Raw genomic sequence first — 20,692 nt, 5'->3', positions numbered from 1 at the left:
CTGCACTCTTTCTACTGGCCAGCAGGGGGCGACTGCAAAATAAGTCTGATTATTTTCAGGTCTACCAGGAAATAACCCTACTTTTCACTTAACATTGTTCAGTACCTGTGTATATGTATTTCTTATGACTTTTCTTTCTCAGTCCGTATTTTCAAGTCTTATTCAGTAAAGTCTTGATTTTTATGTTTTGCATTTTGGTCCCATTCAGAATATAATATTAACGCAGGGTCTGTATTGGTAGGGTTCTATATGAATGATATTCTTAACCGCTTTTTAACCCTCTGATAGAGGCGTGTCAATGGTAATCAACCCTCTCAGCTAAATATGGGCGCTCTGGCTTAAACAAAGCAGCATGAATGCCAAACACAAGACTTTAAACTATAGTTTACAAATCAAATGGGTGGCATCGTCCACTCATATACATGATGAAACCATTGCAACCAAAACTGGAAGATAAGTTGTTTTTATTTCATTTTTAGATATAAACATTTAAGTTGATGGAAATATACTTTAATTTAAAGGGGACAGTACAGTACGTAGGAACTTGGGTTTAGAACCGAAGGGTCGCTGGTTCATGCCCCTCACTCTAACATCTATCCATTAATGCATGTTCATAGATTCCTGTTTGTGTGTATTTCGAGCCAAGTGTGTCTCTAAATAAGAGTGCAAATCTGAATTTCCCCTCAGGGATAAATAAACCTCATACATTTCCAGGGGCTGTGATGCATCAAACAAACTTACATATGGATATTACCTCTCAGGTGAACAACTTAGGCCACTGTTAGAAAGCTTTCTCTTCTCACATTGCTAAACTCCAGGGTACATAATCACAAGCAGGAAAAGATTGCCAGCAGAATTGCTTTATTTACACTTTTATCAACAGCACTGTCTTACAGTCAAGGTTAAGTTATACACGCAAGCTGAAAATCCATCTCCAAAGTTGAATGAGCTCTGAATTCATAACATCTTGTGTCTTAAGTGATTGGCAGAATAAAGCACTGAACATACTGAACTGTAAAATGAATGATCAACTGATTGATGCACGTCCAAAATAAAATAAAATGTTAATGAGAGGATTACGTCATCCCTGTTGCGTTTGTTCTTTAGACTTGACGACTTTTGCAAAGTCAAAAGAACTCGGAGAGAGACGCTCTGTGAACATTTACCGGCATTTGAAAGCATGGGGGAGGAATGGGAAATATTCCCCTCTGCATAGTCTCACAGGAGCGGTGTGTCCATGTAGCTCGAGTCAGAATACAAGGCTCTGGGGATTCATCGGTGCCCTCTTCAGATTGTAACACCTAGATATAGTTTCATGAGGGCCGTCTGGGCTAAAAGCAGCATAAAGTGAAGGACATTTGCTCTGCTATATTTTCTTTAAATGTAGGCCACTTCACACCTCACTTTCACAGTTTCCAACTCAAGAGAAAAATATTTTTACAGTTTCATGTAGGTATGCTGTTAACCAGGCTTTATGAAACACAATGTAGTTTAAAAGCACATTACGCATCTCAAAATGTAGAGTACATATTCTCTGGACAAGTTTTTTTTTGTAAGCATTTGGGTTCCAATTTGTGTTGGGAGCAGTTCATCTCAGGCACTGTTATTCAATTGTATTACTCTTTGGCATGTTTTCGCCTGCTCAGTCCAGACACAGAACATTTCATGGCTGGCATCATCAGGCTTCTCCAAAACTCCAAATTTGTCTGCAAATGGGAACAAAATGTAAGTGCAGTGCATGCAGAATGTGTAATGGGTTGGATTAATGCCTGATTTTTAATAACACTGTCACCACGGCTGCTTGTAGGAAGTATGAGGCCCTTCTCATGTGTTGATTAAATACCTGCAGGATTGATCAAGTACATATGTTTCATCTATGGTCTCTGATTTAAGAGATGTTCAGTTTGTAATAATGCCCAAGCTAAAATATTTGGGGTTTCTTAGGATGATAAAATGCTGATTATTAGCACTGGGAGCTGGAGGTTATGTAATCATGTATGAGGGCTTTAACAGACTATTGTTTTTATCTCAGTGTTTGCAGATGTTGCATAATTCTGTGCATGTAAATGTAAAGTACACTGATAGAAGCAGCTGAATACAATATAAGTAATCTTTAGGGCGCACAAAAAGTATATGCAAAGAGGAGTACAAATAGAAACAGCTTGAATTGAACAACATGAAAAGAAGACATAATCTGCCTATTAGGGATTCTGTCTGTTTGTATTCAAGTCACGTCCACTGAGTTGCTTCTTTGGCACTCGGCTCTTTCCAGAGGGGAGAGCAGTTTTAAATCAGGCCGGAGTCTCACTTTTTTTTGTTACATTTTTAAACACTGTAAGGAGCTGATGTGATTTGCTGCAACCAATATCAACCCTACCTTCACCTGTGACTAATGTCTTCCTGTACTACATTGTACCAGTGACCCCCTCTAGAAACGTTCCACTTATTACATTATTACTCACAAAGACTTATTTGGGCTTTTTATTGTTTGATTAACACACAAGAAGACATTTATAGATGCACGAGTTCATATGAAGTTGTTTGCACCTGGTCCTCGTTTGGGGTTTCACAATAAAGCTCTCATAGCTTTATGTATTTCTAAATGTTTATAATACCAATGTAACAACCCCTTCTGTGGTATGGACTCTTTGTGGTGGTCCATAAAAATAAACCTGAAGAAAAATGATTTGAAATTGCAGTAGTGAAGTGTTGGTTGGCTTAGTGCTTAGGTCGAGCTCTGTGAGGCTAAAGTCCTCCAAGCAGGCGGACCAGGTTCAAGTCTGACCTGTGGCTCCTTTCTTCAATGTCACCCCCCCCCCCCCCCCCATTTTTTTACTCTATCCACAGCCCTATTGAATATAGACATAAAAGCCCAAATATACTGTATGTATTTTTAACGCAACAAACATGACAACAAAGTTAAAAGTTCAAGGGGGTTGGTATTCATGCAAGATACTATGTTGTGATGTCATACTGCGCCAACATTTTCTACAAATGAGCAAGATTCCCATGTTCAAGTCAGAATTTTTTTTTTTTTTTTGTGGGTGGGGGGGAATTTTTGCTTTAATTAGAAAGGACAGCTGACGAGAGACAGGAAATGTTTGGAGGAGAGCGTGCTGGCCGAGGTCAGATTGGAACCCAAGGCCATTGATGAGGACTAAAGCCTCTGTAAATGGGACACATACCATAACCACTGAGCTAAACCAGTGCCCCAGAAATCCTGTTTTGAATCAAAATACTGTGAAATGCTTTACAGAAGCAGAAATGGTGAATACAAGTGAATTAATTAAGTGAACACAACATTCAGGAGCTGTTTTCAGAAGGCAAGACATGATGTAAAGAGGATGTTGCGGTCAAAATGTTAACATGATATCCAAGTTGGCAGGCGAAGCTGAGTCAGATGCTATGATGACAGTTTTCTCATTTCTATCAATACCACATGTAATTGGATGTATTCACTACATCAGTGAATGAGCAAAGAAGAAGATACTGGTGAGTGGAAAATAGTATGTAGCAGCCTCATTGCAAACATGACGATTACACTGGTTGCTTGATACAAACGTCATCACCCCCTCCCACTTTTGGCTGTGAATTTTCCTGAATATTACCTGCCGTGTTCATACAGCGGCTCACCCGACTCCATGATAAGATTGTTCTAAGGGTGCTGGAACGACAAAGTCCAGGTAAAGTTTGGACCTTTTACTTGAAACCTTTTGATTTCGGGGAAATGTGTCAGTCGTTTTTTTTGTATTTGTGAAAACAGCAATAGTAAAGGAAAGTGAGTTTTCCTGAGGGGAGGGGAACTTCATCAAAAGCCGGCCACGAGTCCTCAGTTGGTAGAAAATCCCCAGTAAATCTGAGGATACAGTTTTGAAATTCTTGTTTAAACACAGCCTTGCTTTCTGTTGACAGTGATGTATGACAGTGTCTGCGTATCAGATAATGTTTACCACCCAAAAACCACAGTACACTTTATCAACCAAATTCATGAGAGCACAGAGGAGTCATTCTTTAAAGGCAGAGGGACTGCACTGAGAGATTTTGGAGTCATTGCGAATGATATGAGAAAGGATCCTATTTCAAATGTAATCAGAAATTAAAGACCATTATAGAAAATGTGTTGACACTCATTGTCAGCGTAATATCCATGACGGAGTGCATGTCAGAGCCACAGTGACCTGATTATGTTCCTGTGCCTGCAGACAGATCATGTTCAATGTGACAGGAGTGCTTGGAGAGGTGTTGAAGTAAGAGGTGCAGGCAGAGGTGGTGACCATTTTTGCACGTGTATTGCAGTGAGATGTTGGAGTGACAATAACTGGCAGAGATTTAAAATTCAGAGCAGGGCTGCAGAGTGCTTGTAGGAAACAGTTTGTATGTACAAAAAGTGCTCTAAATCTCCATTTACACTCCACTCTGCCCCTTTAAAATTGGTTCTCCTTTGAGGAGCACACTTTGCCTTTTAACAGCAAGGAGAATAGCTTTCAGGAAAACTTTTGAATTTGACAAAAAGGTGGGTATTGTTCTTAATAATTCACACCTTAACTGGTTAGTTCAGAGAAGGTTTGACACATTTGGCTTGACATCCTCAGCTTCTGCCTCTTAAAGGTTTTGCCCAAACATCAAGGTCCCTCCTGCACTTCATTGTTTTATTCAGATTAGAATAATGACCCTGCCAGCAGCGAGTCGGGATGGGGCCTTGGGGGAGGCGGCGTGATGGAGACGAGCACTATTTAGTAATCCTATCAGCTGCCATTTGAGCGTCTGCTCCTCGTGGCAGCTCAGTCTCCAGATTGAGTTGTTCAGTCAATCATGGATTCAATATTTACTTGATGATTCAATATTTACCAAGGCGCTTTGGGGCACACGTGACTTAGGAGACGATATTGCTGCGAGCTTCATATCAAAGGCTCGTTACATTTACGGGTGAGGGTGAGTGAGGGGAGGACGAGGAGTCACTGTCTCATCTATGAGACACTTTAGCTCTGGAACCGAGCCAGATCCCCGCTTGTATCTGTGTCTGCAAACTGTTTATCGTTGCCTTCACTCAGCTGGGTGTAAACATCACTGAGCAGATGTGCATCTGCTGAATAACTCACGTTTCAAGTTTAACCTTGAGTACAAACGTTTAAATGAAACTTTTTTTTTACATCTCTATCTATCTACATATATAGATGTATAGATGGAAGGATTTCTCTTCCTTTCCCCTGTCAGAGGACAGATGTCTGATGGTAAGTACGTGCGTTCCAGTTGGATGCGCGTCACTGTGAATATTTGATCCTCGTGGAGTGTGACTGCTGTATTGCACGGCTGATAGGCTGCATACCAATCGCTTTCCCTCCACCTCGCACTTGTTGCATCAACCTCAGAGCCAAACTGTTTGATCCCCAAGTCTGATTAATTTCTACTGCTGTCAAAAGAAACATTCTGTCTACTTTTCTCCTCGTGCCCCCCCCCCCCCCCCCCCCCCCGTTTTTATCTGTTATATCCATAGTGGAGGGGAAAAAAAACCTAAAACATAAAGAGAATAGCAGACACTTTAAAGTCTCTGTCAGGCTGAGTGAAGCTCGTATAGAGGAGAGAGCCTCCAGATAGAAACAGAAAGTGCAGATAGTCTAATGGTCTTTTGTTCTCGCTGGTGGGAAAATGTAGAATTGAGAAAAGAATCAGAACTGAACATGGTTTCAAAATAATATCCAAATATCTGAAAACACCCTTGCCTCTGTCTTTACCTTTAGTCTCACTTTTCTAACTCAGTGTCAGTTCTAATTTAAGAGCTGTGTGTACTTCTGGGATACTGTTAATTAACAACACATCAATAATGTAACATGGGATTATTCATCACATGCAGCGGTACATATCAATCTCCCGCTCCAAACGCCACTCCTAATCAAACCAACAGAGATGTGAGACCGCCGTTATTATCCAGATCAATATTATAGTGACGGCCCTTCATGCCTCGATTCCCATCATGCTTTGTGATGGACTCACTGATTGGTTTGTTAAGTTTTTAAAGATTTATATTTAAGATTTTTATGTCTTTATGGTAGAGACAGGACAGTGGATAGAGTTGGAAATCAGGGAGAGAGAGAGAGAGAGAACAGGGGAATAACATGCGTGGGAGAAGCCACAGGCCGGATTTGAACCTGGGTCGCCCGCTTCGAGGACAACAGCCTTTGTACATGGGGTTGCAAACTAACCCCTAGGCCACTGGTGGCCCTTGATGTTTTCATGTTTTGGGCCCTGCTGTTTGTGTTGTTCATTTCAGTATTTGGAGGACATTGTTAAAAGTGATTTTGTGTTAAGCTGTAGTTATTTTTCTGTTTTGACCTTGACTGAGCAGGCCATTGTATTTATTGACCACAGCTTTGTTTTGCCAGTTTGAGGCTGACTTGAGTTGAGATTTATGTTTTCAAGGGTTTCCAGTTGACTCTCTTCCTGAATCTGAATCAGAATGTTTTTTTATTACCGAGTTCATTTACACATACAAGGAATTTGACTTGTTGTTTGGTGCAAAAAACAGTTAGCAGAGGGCTAAAGCAAAGAGCAAGTTAGAATTGCTTTAAAAATTGCTTGAATAGTTTATTGATATTTTTAGATGTCCCTCGTGTTTTCTTGCAACCATCATTCATTTGTGACATGAACAAAAAAGTGTTAGCTGGGAGTTGCTCCTTCATATTCTTATGGCGTATAAAAGAGGATGATATAAACAACAAACTTTGAAACAAACGTGCTGTATCATCTCAAACTGTTAAATGATAATCAAACACTATCTCAGGGTTTGGTTAAACTTTGTGGTTAAGCATGTCTTAATTATCTTATCTTTCTTCAGTGAATGTTTATTAGCATCATCATTGATGCACATGTACTGGTTTTAACTAAAAAACAACAACAGATAGTTGATGTTAAAACTGTCTTGTTTGTGAAATCAGGGTTGTCTGACATGTTTGGGTTTGACCTTGTTGGACTTAATAGCCATGTTGTTTCTGTCCTCACTGATGTCAGACATTACTGTGGTACTTATGTTGCCATTTACAACACGTTCTCTGAAACATATTTAGAAAAATTCAGGACAGCCCTAGTCTGTGTGCTTATTCACAAATGTGCCTCACAGCGTGAAGTATCTCTGTTGGACGGTAGAAGACGCTGCGGAAAATCCAAGATGGCAGATGAATCTGTAGAGTCTGATGCAATAGTCACATTTTTTTTTGCCTTAATATACGTGTAATTGGGCGTACAGTACACACAGTATCAATGAGTGGAAAAGAACATATCAGTGAAAAGCCTATGGAACAGCTTCATTCCAGCACAAAAATCGCACCAGTCGCAATTTAGCCACATGATATAAACGTTATCGCCTCCGCCTGCTCACGTCCTGTGATTTCCTGAGTATTTCCCGCTGTAGTCACGCTGACTTCACACGGGAGTGTGGCATGAACATTTCAGATTCAAGTTGGTTGGTGAAAATCTTGAAAAATTGTACAGGAAATTTTTTAGGACTTTTGTGCATGTGTGAAAACATCAAGACACAGTGCTGTAATTACTCAAACCAGTTACCTGTCAAAAACAACAGTGCAGAAAAACAGAAAAAGCCCTGAATTTGACTCAAGTTGGGTCAAAGGTCAAAGACTTTAGAATATGACTTGTTTTATTAATTCATTTTTCATACAAGCAGTACCTATGTTAGTGGTTCCCAAGCTGAGGATGTGGCCCTTACATGACTTACACAAGTGAGGTCATGAGTTGATGATTTTGGCAAGAAGAGGAACATTCATCATGAAATTGGGTTGATTTCTCTTTGTTGAAATGAAAACCTCTGGAATAAGAAAGGACAATTTAAAAACTCTGAAAGATGTCACAGGGTTGAAACTCAAATCTCGTTCCTGTAAGAGATCATAAGTCAAAGAGATTGTGAGATCTTTCTGGGTTTTTATCCTTCATGGCATTTGTAAGGTAAAAGCTTGTCCTGTAATGTCAATGCTGTATGATAAATGTGGTGTCGTAAAATGTCAAATATTTTTTACTGAAATGTGGGTTTGAAGTATAAAGAAGCAGAAAATAGAAATGCAGTTGTAATTTTCCACCATGGAGCGGTAAAGCAACAAAAATTAAACCCAAGATGTGGTAAAGTGGAATAATCCTTCAATGTTGTCAGTTTTCTGGCGTGAAGAAAAAACAGACTGTTACAATTAGCATGTAGTTTCTCCCTCACTGACTCACACACACACACACACACACACACACACACACACACACACACACTCACTCTGCCTCCTATTGAGCTCTCTCTGGTGCAATCTTTACACACACGTTACATCCACCATCTGTCAATAAACCTCTGATCTACCTGTAGTGGATCACCTACCAGATGATCCTCTCTCCTTGTATTCCCCGCACACCACTACACGTACACACATACATGCAGACACACAAACACTCCACCTATCTTCCCCACAGTGATACTGTCATGACTTTGATCAGGAATAAAGTAGCAGCTGCTACCACAATCCCCTTCTTCCTCCCATCTTGTCTGGCTCCAGTCCCAGAGGGAATAGTCGCTCTCTGTCCGCTCTCGTATAAATATAGACATATAGGATTCCTCTACATAGGAAGTGTGTTAACTGTATTTCAAATATTTCCACTTTTTGCTAACAAATTTAAGAAAAGATTCGCTGCCAAATTGACACTCTGCGAGCCATAGAGAGAAGATAGATTTAAGAGATGGAGACGGAGGCCATTGAAGAGACAGACGGTCCGATTGAGAGAGGAAGCTAAAGGGAATTGGAGACGGAGATGAAGAGAAATGAAGTGAGACAGAGGGAATAGACAGGGGAAGAGGAGGAAGAAGGTGAGAGCACTGGGGATGTGGTGGGTGGGGGGGGGGTAAATAAAGAATTTGTCACGCTGCAGACAGAGGGAGATTGAAAAAGAAGAAGTGTGAGAGGAGAGCTGAGGTTGAGTCAAAGCTTTCTTATGCTCTTAAAGTGTTGCTGTTTACTGTCCACTAAGCTCTAACTTTCTCTTTTCCTTCCCTTCTTTGCCTCCTCGCTCTCAATTTTTTCCTCTCCCTCCTTCCTTGCTTTCCCTTTCCTCCCCTACAGGCACGTCCATAATCCAGGTGACAGCGACAGATGCTGATGACCCGACTTACGGGAACAGCGCCAAGCTCGTGTACACACTGGTGCAGGGCCAGCAGTACTTCTCAGTGGATCCCCAGACAGGTGAGCGTGTTTATTTGTCTGAGAGTGTGTCTCACACTCACTGTCGCACACACACACCTTTAGGTGGAGAATTTTAAAAGATGCACAGCTGTCGAAAAGGTAATACACACACTGCACTGAAGCAAATATACTCAAGATGTTGAAGTGCAAACACACACACACTGTATGAGCAAACAAGTGGATTCATTTAGAGGTAAGTACACACAGACACAGCGAGAGGCAAACTCTGCTGTTTAAAAATGAAGCCAATGCAGAAGTGCAAAGAAGTGCAGTTCCTTGAGGGTCCACTTGAGGCTGGCTGCAAAAGCCCCGGAAGTCAAATACACACCTATTCAACTTGTTTACAGCCTGGTTCAAATAAGACATTCGGTATGAATAGCCCATGTCTAAATTGGCAAACACTGTACAGGGGTTGTCTTTATTATGACTCATTTCACTAGCAAGAACAACAGTGTTAGTTTGAACATTTAATGTGAATTGTAAGATATATTGACAGATGTATGTGTATGAGAGGGGTGTAGGTGTGAGATGGCCGTCGTCTTTCAAGCTGGTCTGGGAGGTTGATCGGGCGAGCGAGAGACTCAGAGTGGGGGTTCCGTCTTGGGTATGGATCCACCCGAACTGATTACGGCCCCAGACTGAACATAAAATGAGAGAGACGAGGGAGAGGCGTGTGTCGAGTTGGATGGAAGGGATAAGGAAGGAGGGAAGGGATGAGGAAGGAGGGTGAATGGATGAGAAGGAGGGAAGGGATGGTGGGTAGAAGGATCTGAGACAAACGGGGTGTGGTGAGGTGACCAGGTGTTAAGTAGGCTGTCAGGTAATTGGAGGTGTGGTTTTAGGCGTGGTGCTGCTCCGATGTATTTTGAAGGGGCGTGGCTTATCTGACTGACAGACGGGAGTTTGAAGCTGTTTGTCAAAAGGCTTAACGTGCAGTCCCAACTCTAGCTCTTTTAAACAGTTTAAAACTTGGACTCATTCACCCTCTGTTTTCTGAAGAGGAGATTCAAAGCCTAACGATGGACGTATGCAGCCAGATTGAAAATACTCTCTCAAACTACATACTGTACCTACAAACCATAGCCTTCCTCTTGTCCAAAACCAAAATGGCAAAATCTTCAACTGGAGGCTTCTGAAAGTGTTGACAGACAAATGTTTGGTGAGGTGTATTATTTATTCAGTGTATAGTGAGAGCGGACGAACATGATAACACAAACATGTGCATGCAGGTGTGTATGAGTGTGCAAACACAGGTGGAGATAAGCATCTGAGAATATGCTGAGCTGCCTGCAAAACCGAGAATTGTAGCTCTATCTGTTCTCCCCTCTGTTCATATACTCACATGCATTAAGCCTTACACACACACACACACACACACACACACACACACACACACACACACACACACACACACACACACACACACACACACACACACAGAACAAACATACAAACTAACGCTTTTCCCTCCTGTGCATCCCTTGGTGTCTTGTCACACTTAGTCATCCATCTCTCTCACTTCCTCTGTCCCTCCTGAGCCGCCTAAAACACCTTCCTTTCAAACACACACACACACACACACACACACACACACACACACACACACACACACACACACACACACACACACACACACACACACACACACACAGGCACATACATCTGCCCCTCTCCCACTGTTCCCCCTCCCTGCTTGGCTCCAGTAAGAGTTGGCAGGAACGTATCCATGACGGCAGGGCCTGAACAAAACACAGCTGCAGCCTTATATTATTTCTGACTGAGTGGAAAACAAAAAGACGTGTGTTCAAAGAGAGATGTCAGCGAAGGTTTGTGAACTATTACACAGCGTGGATTACAGGGGAGGGGGCTCAAAGGACCTGTCTGCTGAGTGTGCTCATGATACGTCTTAGTGTCACACATGTCACCCAAGGGCAAAATTTTGGTTGAGTGGAGAATGGTTTATTTATATACTTGATTGTATTATGATGATATTTTATTTAGCTTGCTACCTTGGAGGGAAGTCATTGCTTGGTTGACTCAGAGATGAAGTGTAAACTGTGTGATGCTTCAGATACTGCTCTGATTGACAGTTTGAATACAAACACAACAGGAGAAGGCAGAAGTTCTTCTTTGTCTACATGTGGAAGCATACTGGGTTTGCATGTGCACACAGGTCACATTGAGATGATAGCTGTGTTTTTTTCTAATTAAATGTTAAGTAAGCAAACAGTAAAAAAATGGGAACTGTCACAGTAAAAGAGAATCAAGGAACTGGAGCTATAGTTGATCTAACAAGAATACTTATTCGAACAAGGCAAACAAAAACCTACTTCCTTATCAAAGTCCAAAGACGTGATACATGCAGTAGTGATTGATAAAGACAAAAATGTGTTCGAATTGTCATTTTTGCTTAGGAAGGTTCCTAACTGAGTGAAATGACCTGGAAGCATTTAAGTGATGAAGGCCATGATAAGAGCCTTTCAAATTCTCTAAAAGCTAAGGAAAGGTGGGTCAGTGCTTCCTTTATAACCTCCTTTAGTATAGGATACACTGGACCATCCTTTACCAAAGGAGATGAGATAATGCCGTCCCACAATTCCTTGCGGCTGCAACATTTAAAACGCGCATCCAACCGTTCACGAACATTAACGATGACCGTAAAGGGGCTCAGATCATGCAAGGGACATTTTTATCCAGATGATGTTTAATTCAACATATTTCATTCACTTAAGAATGCTTTGTGCAGTTGTACATTTGTATGTTTAAAACATTATGTGTAGGTTATATCTTACATTAATGTAACAATTCATTTCATACAATCATATTTATTTTGATGTTGATTTCTGATTGGACAGGAAGCTGATGGTTTCACTTTTGTTACTTGTAGCCTGGTAATCTATATTGCTTTTATTTCAATCCCAACCTTGTGGTTATTAGGATTATTTCACCGGCAAGAAGGCACAGGGGAACGTTTTTTAGATGCGATTTTTGTAGTCCATTTTCAGGACATTGTAGTTTCAACACGGCGGACCCACATCATTAACCTCCACCGGCCCGTTGCATTTAATTACATCGCCTATAAATGCAGTCGGATTGTCAGAGCAACGAGATCGCCTTTCCCTAAGTCCTTTATGAATTCTCCTAACATCCTTCCTTAAAGGTCCCATATTCTGCTTTTTCTGGTTTTATATGCCCTTCAGTGTGTTTTCCAAGTGTCCTGTGCATGTTTAGGCACATCTATGTGCAAAAATTCAAAGTCCGCAGAAACGCGGCTTCTCCTACGTCCTCCTGTTAGCTGTAGCATTAGCTGCATGTAACGCTCGGTTCTAGCCCCCCTCGATAAAAATGTGTCAGTGCGGCGTCATTGTCAGTGTGAGATCACTGATCTAAGTCCATTGGCTCGTTGTGGCAAACCCAGCAGCTCATGTTGAAATTTCCGAGAAGCGTGCTGAGCAACTGACCAATAACGACAGAGCGGATCGGCAGACCAATCAGAGCAGACTTGGCCCACGTGGGGTCTAACAGTGTGGGCTCAACAGAGCGTAGCTGACGGACTCTGAGCGTAGAGGGAGCAAGGAGGAGCAGTACATGAAAACAGACACTTTTTCAGACTTTATCTATTGTGAACGTACAAAAGTACATAGATGAAATATACGAACCCCAAAAAGGACATAATATGAGCTCTTTAACCTCATGACGTTTTCCCCGGGGTTAAGGTAAAGTGGATAGTGAAAGGAGATAGGAGGGACAATTCAGATGCACCCAGAGACTGAAAAGTGGGGAAATCATGACAGGTGTGACAATTACACAGGTGAAGACAATCAGGGTGTGGCACACTGTCTAGTGGAGGGAAACACACAAAGGCAGGAAATGAAACACAAGGGGAAGAACTACAAAATACAACTGGAAACACAGAAATAAGAGTAGCTTTTAGTTTGAAAGAACCAGAAGGTTACAACATTTACTTAACTACGCAAAAAGGAAATTTGTTACAAATAAAAAAAGTAACTGAAAAAAGCTAAAGGGAACATACGAAATCTAAATGTTTGATGTCGGAAGGTCAATATTACGTTTAACTCGTCTTCTGAACTGCCTGGGAGTTTTTCAAAGGGAAGTGAGCCATTCAAAGGAGCAGCGCTCTCATTTATCACAGTTTATTTATCACTGTGGCTGCAGGAATATGCTGAATGGGTTAACTACAGTGCGACGAAAGGGACAAATCAGAATGTGATTAAAATGTGTTTTAAATTCACTAATAGAAACGAAGAAATATACAAATAAACAAGCTAACAAAGGATTGTGGAAATAGGAGAGGAAAACAACAAACAAATGTGAAAGGCGGGCGGCAGTAGCTCAGTCTGTAGGGATTTGGGTTCAAAACCAGAAGGTCACCAGATCAAGTCCCTGTGTGGATCAAGTCTGGAATTTGGTCTGGTAGCTGTAGAGGTGCCAGATCTCTTCCTAGGTGCCCTTGAGCAAGGCTCCGAACCCCCAACCGCTCGAGGACTTCAAGTGCAGCCCCTCAATCTGACATCTCTCTATTAGTCCATAGGATCCTGTTTGTGCATGTGTGTATATTTCAGCCTATGTGTGTGTGTAGAAGTTATTTCCCCTCGTGGGATTCATAAAGTATGTCCAATAAAAAATTTTTTTTAAAAATGTGAAGAACAAAAAATATAAGCTTATAGGCAAATTGAAAAATGAATAAATCTAGGCGGAAATATCAACACAAATATGTTTCAGAATAATAAAAAAAGAAAAGGATTAGGAGAATATTAATATCCTGTACTCAAAGTAAAAAGAACTGGCCTTTTTTTAAGGGTTATAACCAAAATGTCTAGTAAGCTTTTATTTATCTGTATTGTAAAAGAAGCACATTTTTATTGTGGCCATGTTCTTAATATATTAAATGTATCATATGATGTATATAATATTTTTCCATTGCTTTTGTTATTCCTGTTATGTAAATATCTGGATCTAAGATACTTGTGCACTACTTGTGTTTTGCACGTTAAAGGTGGATGTCTAGTAATTGATTGCTGGGACAGATGAGGACCTCTGATAGAGTGCGCCGCTTTGTGAAATGCTAATTAAGGACTTTATGCCTAATTCCAGCCAGTGTGAATCAGTCGTGACACGCTGCTACGACACAAGTTTTAGTATTCTGAACATGTCCGCTCTCTTCTCCCCGCTCTCTATCTCCCATCTGCAATCACCCCCGCTCCTCACTGGCTCCATCACCAGACGTCTCATTCCGGATGTGCACTCCAAGGCGAGGCACATTTGCTCGTACATTTAGTCTGTTTGTTTATGAATTCTGCTCAGAAACCGAGACGTTTTTTTTCCTACCCGTTTGTTAGCATTCAAAACAGCCGGCACAGTTAAATGTGATTCACCTTGAGCTGCCAAGTCATCCCGGCCTGCTGTGTCTGGCTGATGCTGGGTGGGGGTTGGGGTTGAACAGCCAGCATCTCGTACACCTGACGAGCACCATCCAATCACATGTAGCAGAATGAGGTCATTTACACGGAGGAGGTGATCGATGTTGAATGGGTTTGAGCGAAGCGTCTTGGTGTGCCGTTAAAGAGCGTGAGATACAGAGCGAGATTTTACGCCCCGTCAGCATGACTGGCTGTCTGTGTTGGGTGATTCATCTTTTCCATATGAGCATCCTCATGTACAGTTTTGTGTGTGTGTGTGTGTGTGTATCTGCCTTTAACGGGACATTAAGTTATATATTGTTGCTGTCAAATGAAATCCGAGTGTCTCCAAAAAGACAGGAAAGCTGTTAGATTTTCAGAGGAAGCAGTCGTGTTTTCTGCTCGATGACAGTGCATTTTGAAAATGTCAAGAGGGATTTGAAAGAGGACTAAGAAGAACTTGATACATCACTTGGTGTAAAGACATTTTTATTGATGCTATGGGATTTTTTAATAGCATCAACTTGATGACTGTAATCCCTGGGTTATGATCGAGGAACTATCAGCACTGACAGGTTTATGACTCAGTTTACAGAGGCCTGTTTGTGTTTACATAAATTCATCACTAAAAATGCAGACCTATTATTACAATGACGATGACTAAACTAAAGCGGCAAATAGAAGTGGGCACCACTTTCTAATAAAGCATACTTTATACAGTTTAACTAATGGATTTACTGATGGCTGCTGAATGATTTAGCATTGCTTTATGAATCTGTAATCATATCTCAGCTGATATTCAACTGTAGGGCTGATACAATATTGATATTTAAGATTTGAAAAATACATATGGGTCAACATGTGTTTATTTATTTCACTTATTTACTAACCATTTTGATCAGGATCTCTTAAACTTGTTTTTAAAATAAGTGGTTATAAAACTATATATATAATATATCATCCCAATATTGGCCCAATACAAGCCTGCTATCTGCCTATTATTTCAGCCCACTATAGGACCATTTTAAGCTTATATATTGTCCTGGTGTAGGCCCACTACCAGATCAAATATTTAATCCCAATAGGTCCACTGTTGGCTAATATTATCTTTCAATATCTGCCCACTACTCACTAATATTTTGGCCCAATGCAAGCTTGCTAAGCCTATTATTTCAGCTCACTATAGGCTCATTTTAAGCTTATACTGTATATTCTCCTGGTGTAGGCCCACTATCAGATACTATTTCATCCCAGTAGGTCCACTCTTAGCTAATATTCTTCAATATTCGACCACTGTCAGGTAATATACTGACCAAAAATAGACCTGCTATAGGCTAACATATTTGCATAATCAAGGCCCATTATACGGGCTAATTTTTTTTGCCCAATAAAGGCCCACTATCAGCCAATTATTTCAGTCTGTTATAGTCCCACTATGAGCATATACAGTATATAGTCCAAATATTATCCCAATACTGACTTATATATTTTCCCAATGTTGCCTCCATGGATAAAATACATTCCCAGTATAGGCTGTTATCTTGTCCCGTTATAGGCCCACTATCATTTAATATGTTAGCCACATATTGGATTATTGAGTCAAGGCACAACAGAACAGATGCTACTGACGCAAAACACAGAGATAATTAAACGTGCTTTCCAAAACATATTTTTTTAGACAATTTTAATTGATTAAATGGAGCTATAGTGAATATTACTTTGCATTAATAAGTTGTACGCCTGAAGCACTGCACACAACTTAATAACAGTCCAATTTCGAAAGCAATCAATTCCAGGCGCAGGTGAGGAACGCTTTTTAACTTTGATTTGAAAGTAGTAAGGCTTTACCTGTCTACTCCTTGATTATAAGTAAAGAACTCTGGGGTTGCTTAGTTGTAAAATAATCAATTTGGCTGCAGCATCTTCCATCTTTTTGTCTCTTTTATGTATTGTCCACATCCCTCCATTGGACCATGAACAGTTAGCCTCCAAAAAAAGCTGCAGGGCATCTGGACCAGCCTCAAAGAATTCACAACACTCGTAACTGCAGGCCAAACGGCTTATTGGAAAACAAGGAACCCATGACATTTTATTAATGACTCACTAACATGTAAAACCACAGTCCTGATGAAGTCTTTAATAAGAGGTCATGACTCTTTCAGTTCATAATGAGCAATCAGATTTACTGTTATGAATGTTCATAAGTCATTAAAAAAGGTCACAATCTCTATTAGGTTCCTCGAGTTAATACTGCATGCATAGGGTTCTGGTTATGAACAGATGAGGTGTTTTACTTCTGGAAAACTGTGAGTCCAGTTGTTTCTGACTCTGACGTGCCAAAAGGTCAAAGATCAGTCAGGTGTTTAATTGTAAAACATGATAATAAATGAACTCTAAGTATATGTGCTGAATATGTAAATCTAAAGTAACCACAGTATAAAGGATGCAATCAAAGGTGTCCTTTGAGTTCAGTCTTCAACCTATTAGGTGAATGCAAACACTTTGATGACTGTAAAGCAGCTAATGGAAGAAAAACTGAAAATCTTGACACTTTTATTTATAACATTGAGGGATGATTTCACTAAAATTGAATTATTACGGTGACTGGGAAGTACAAAGCAAATTTACAAGATGTGAAACACTTTTATAATCGCTGAGACAAATTTACAAGAGGCAGAACACTTTTACCAGTCCCCAAACAAATTTACAAACGACAGAATCTTGACGGAAATGGAATGTACCACGACAAAACAAAACAAACAAAATGATCCCTCACTCGATCACTTCCGGGTCACTTCCGACATTTGGTACATTCCCATTTTTGTCAAGATTTTGTTGTTTGTAAATTTGTTTGGGGATTGTAAACGTGTTTCACATCTTGTAAATTTGTTTTAAAAGATGTAAATGTGTTTTTTCCTTGGTATAAGTGTTTTGGTTTTGTAATTTTGTTTTCTAAAAATGTAAAAAGGTTTTTCAAAATGTAAATTTGTCTCACATTTGTAATTTTGCTTTGCACTTCCTAGCCACCATAATTATACCCAATGATAACCATAGAGTTTGCATCAATTGGCACTCCTATCAGCCTCGTCTTATTTAAAAGCATATTAATCTAATTATATTCAAGTAAGTGGTGCAGTGGTTAGCGCTGTTGCCTCACAGCGAGAAGGTTCCTGGTTCTAATCCCTGCATGCAATGAATCTCTCAGGGTACTCCAGCTTCCACAGTCCAAAGACATGTTTGTTAGGTAAATTGGAGACTCTAGATTGCCCGTAGGTGTGAGCGTGTCTGGTTGTTTATCTCTGTATGTCAGGGTGTACCCCGCCGCTCACACAATGACAGCTGGGATGAGCTCCAAACCCCCTGTGACTCCGAACATGAAAGGGGGTTTAGATAATGGATGGTTGGTTGGATATTTAAGTGTCCATGAAGTCTTGCAGCTCTGTGCAGTTTTGCTCTTGTTTTGCATCAGATTGTGGAGATGAGACGTCTGGCCCTCAATACTCTGCTGCATGACGCTGTGCTGTCATCCTGACAGAGGTCAAATGTGTCTACATATAACTGATGAGCTGTGAGGGGAGGGGACACTATTTACCCATTTATTGTGAAGTCCAGACTCAACAGATGTGATACAAGTTTAACCTTCCTCCCTGGAGGGAGCAGGCCATAGCTTAGCTCGTCTAGATCGTCACTCTTTTCTCCTCGTCCTGCCTCCACATGTGAACAAAGAGTGCTGTATGTCCTATTGTTGAGCCTCGGACAGCCTGGGACGGATTTATCACCTCATTATAATAACAATAGTAATGTCAATTTACTGTTAAAGGTCTTTTTATATTCAACAATTAACCATGGCGTAATAATAATAATGCACTTCCCTTCTATAATCTGAATTTAATGAATTCCAAGGAAGCCGCCTGTTCTCGCCTCAGCATCAACACCTCCACAGGCATTATCCCTCACGTATAAGGTCATGAATAAAAGCTTGCTTTTATTATAACAAAGTACGACTTGGTAGAAAGTAGTAACTCCAAAGTCTAAAGATCGGTGTTGTGATCCCACTTTTGTATCTTTACAGGAAGCCGTGGTTAAAAATGTCATCAGAGCTGGATCAGGTCCCTCTGTGCTGGGAGCGATACTTTTATAACAGATCACAGGCCAGTAAATGGGGTTTAAAAAAGCCAAAAGGTTCAGTGCCTGATAATCACTGAGTCATAAATATTGATCAAAGAATCTTTTCATCCCACACAGATATATCACAGGCAGTTTATGCCGCACACAAAAGCCTATTTTAACTTTCTTATAAATGCCTCACCCCCTACATCTTTCTGTGTGTGTGTGTGTGTGTGTGTCTTAGGTATTCTGCGTACAGCTGTGCCCGACATGGACAGGGAGACCCAGGACCAGTACCTGGTGTTACTTCAGGCCAAAGACATGGGGGGCCACTTGGGCGGATTATCCGGGACCACCACTGTCACTGTGAGGCTGTCTGATGTCAACGACAATCCACCACGCTTCACTCAGAGTGAGTTACTCATGCAGACACCCACGGGAGGAGAATGAATACCAGCAATAGACGGAGAGCATGACTAAAGAGAAACAATGAATGCTGCGCTCTCTGTTTGAACACATCTAAAGAGTTTTTGTAAAACCTCCCACTCCACCCAAACCCACCCCCCCCTCATTCACACAGTTCCAGCCTCTGAAAAACTAACAATGCATTAATGATGACAATGTTGAGAGGGTCATTCTGAGTGGTATGTATGTTCATAACAGTTCATAAATAATGTTCAAACAACAGCTCTTTTTGCACACTTAAGAAGTCGTGGGCGTGGCTGGTGTCATTTTGATTGACAGCTGCCTGGCTAATCTTTATATTGATGATGACAATCAGTGTGGTGCAGCTTTTTACAGTGAAACCCATTTTAAACAATATATTATTGTAATATATTTAAATCTGGATCAGAAGAGGGAGCCGAAGTTCTGACATCTGAAAATAATTACTTTTAATTTGTCACTAAGTGTTGACTTCCAAAACATTTGCTGTCCATATTATTGTTAGCGTTTTGCATTCGCTGGCTGCATTATCTGAGAAGCCCCAATTTGTTCTCAAAGCTATGAATGAAAGCTAAGTGGAGGCTTTTTAGCATGAACTTTGCTTTATTGGTACAGAAATAAACTCCCCAAACTGACTCTCAACATTCACTGCCAAAAAACCATCACCAACAGCCGGCAGAAAACTCCTGCAGGTGCAAATAGAGGCCTGAAGATGATTCTTACATTGAGTGTGAACAGCAGTATTACTGCCGTGTGACTTTTCTTCAAGTGGTACTTGAAATCAACTCATTGTATTTGTCAGATCAAAAGACCATCCTGATTGCCAGACATTATTTCAAGAATCATTTTTAAAAGGCTTTGAGAAGACCAACTCTTATTTTTTTCAAATACATCATTCAATCATTTCCAGCACTTCAAAGTGACTGACTTCTCACCTGTACAGTGACAGATGTAGATCAGTAAGTATCATTAGTACATTTTGGACATTGTGCTTTCTAACACCATATTTATTGGCTGATTAGTCGTTGTTTAATGACTCTTATGCTATTATCTTAAAGTTGTTCAACTCTCTGCCAGTGAGCACCCCTAAATCTTGAACTCTGATGGGCGGGCCTTATGTTTGAACCAACTATTTGGGCTGTGTTACAACAGGCTGCTACTCGCTTCCTTTGCATTTCAATGAAGCCACTTTCATTTGTTAGCACCTTGAAGTGTAACTTTGGACATGAACCTTCTTTTTGAGAAGTCAAAGAATTAAGCTAAAAAGATTTAAATGTTTCTAATAAAACATACGCCGGTATATAACATATATTTTATACTTTATTGTAAGTTGTTGGAGAAGATATGATGAGTGGAGAAAGGGTTAAAAATATGCTATTCATTCGTGCGTGTGTGTGTGTGTTGGCACTTCACACTTCAGTCCACTGCAGAAGACGATGGGTCAGTACAGGCCCCCCAGTCCAAAAAAAGTCTGGCTCCACCTCTGTCAGTTGTCGGTTA

At 40.6% G+C, this 20,692-nt stretch overlaps 1 protein-coding gene across 3 annotated transcripts in view; it reads left to right on the top strand.

The window, feature by feature from the left end:
- Positions 1-20,692, top strand: part of LOC132978725 (uncharacterized) — a 190,095-nt gene that overhangs the window by 101,932 nt on the left and 67,471 nt on the right. For all 3 annotated transcript variants that reach the window (XM_061044007.1, XM_061044006.1, XM_061044008.1), the window contains 2 exons: positions 9,102-9,221; positions 18,993-19,160. In XM_061044007.1, coding sequence (XP_060899990.1) covers positions 9,102-9,221; positions 18,993-19,160 — 288 coding nt within the window. The remainder of the gene's footprint in view (positions 1-9,101; positions 9,222-18,992; positions 19,161-20,692) is intronic.

The sequence above is a fragment of the Labrus mixtus genome, chromosome 8, assembly GCF_963584025.1.
Source record: "Labrus mixtus chromosome 8, fLabMix1.1, whole genome shotgun sequence".
Lineage (NCBI taxonomy): Eukaryota > Metazoa > Chordata > Actinopteri > Labriformes > Labridae > Labrus > Labrus mixtus.
The sequence above is the reverse complement of the archived record's forward strand: the minus strand, read 5'-3'. Positions and strand labels throughout refer to the sequence as shown.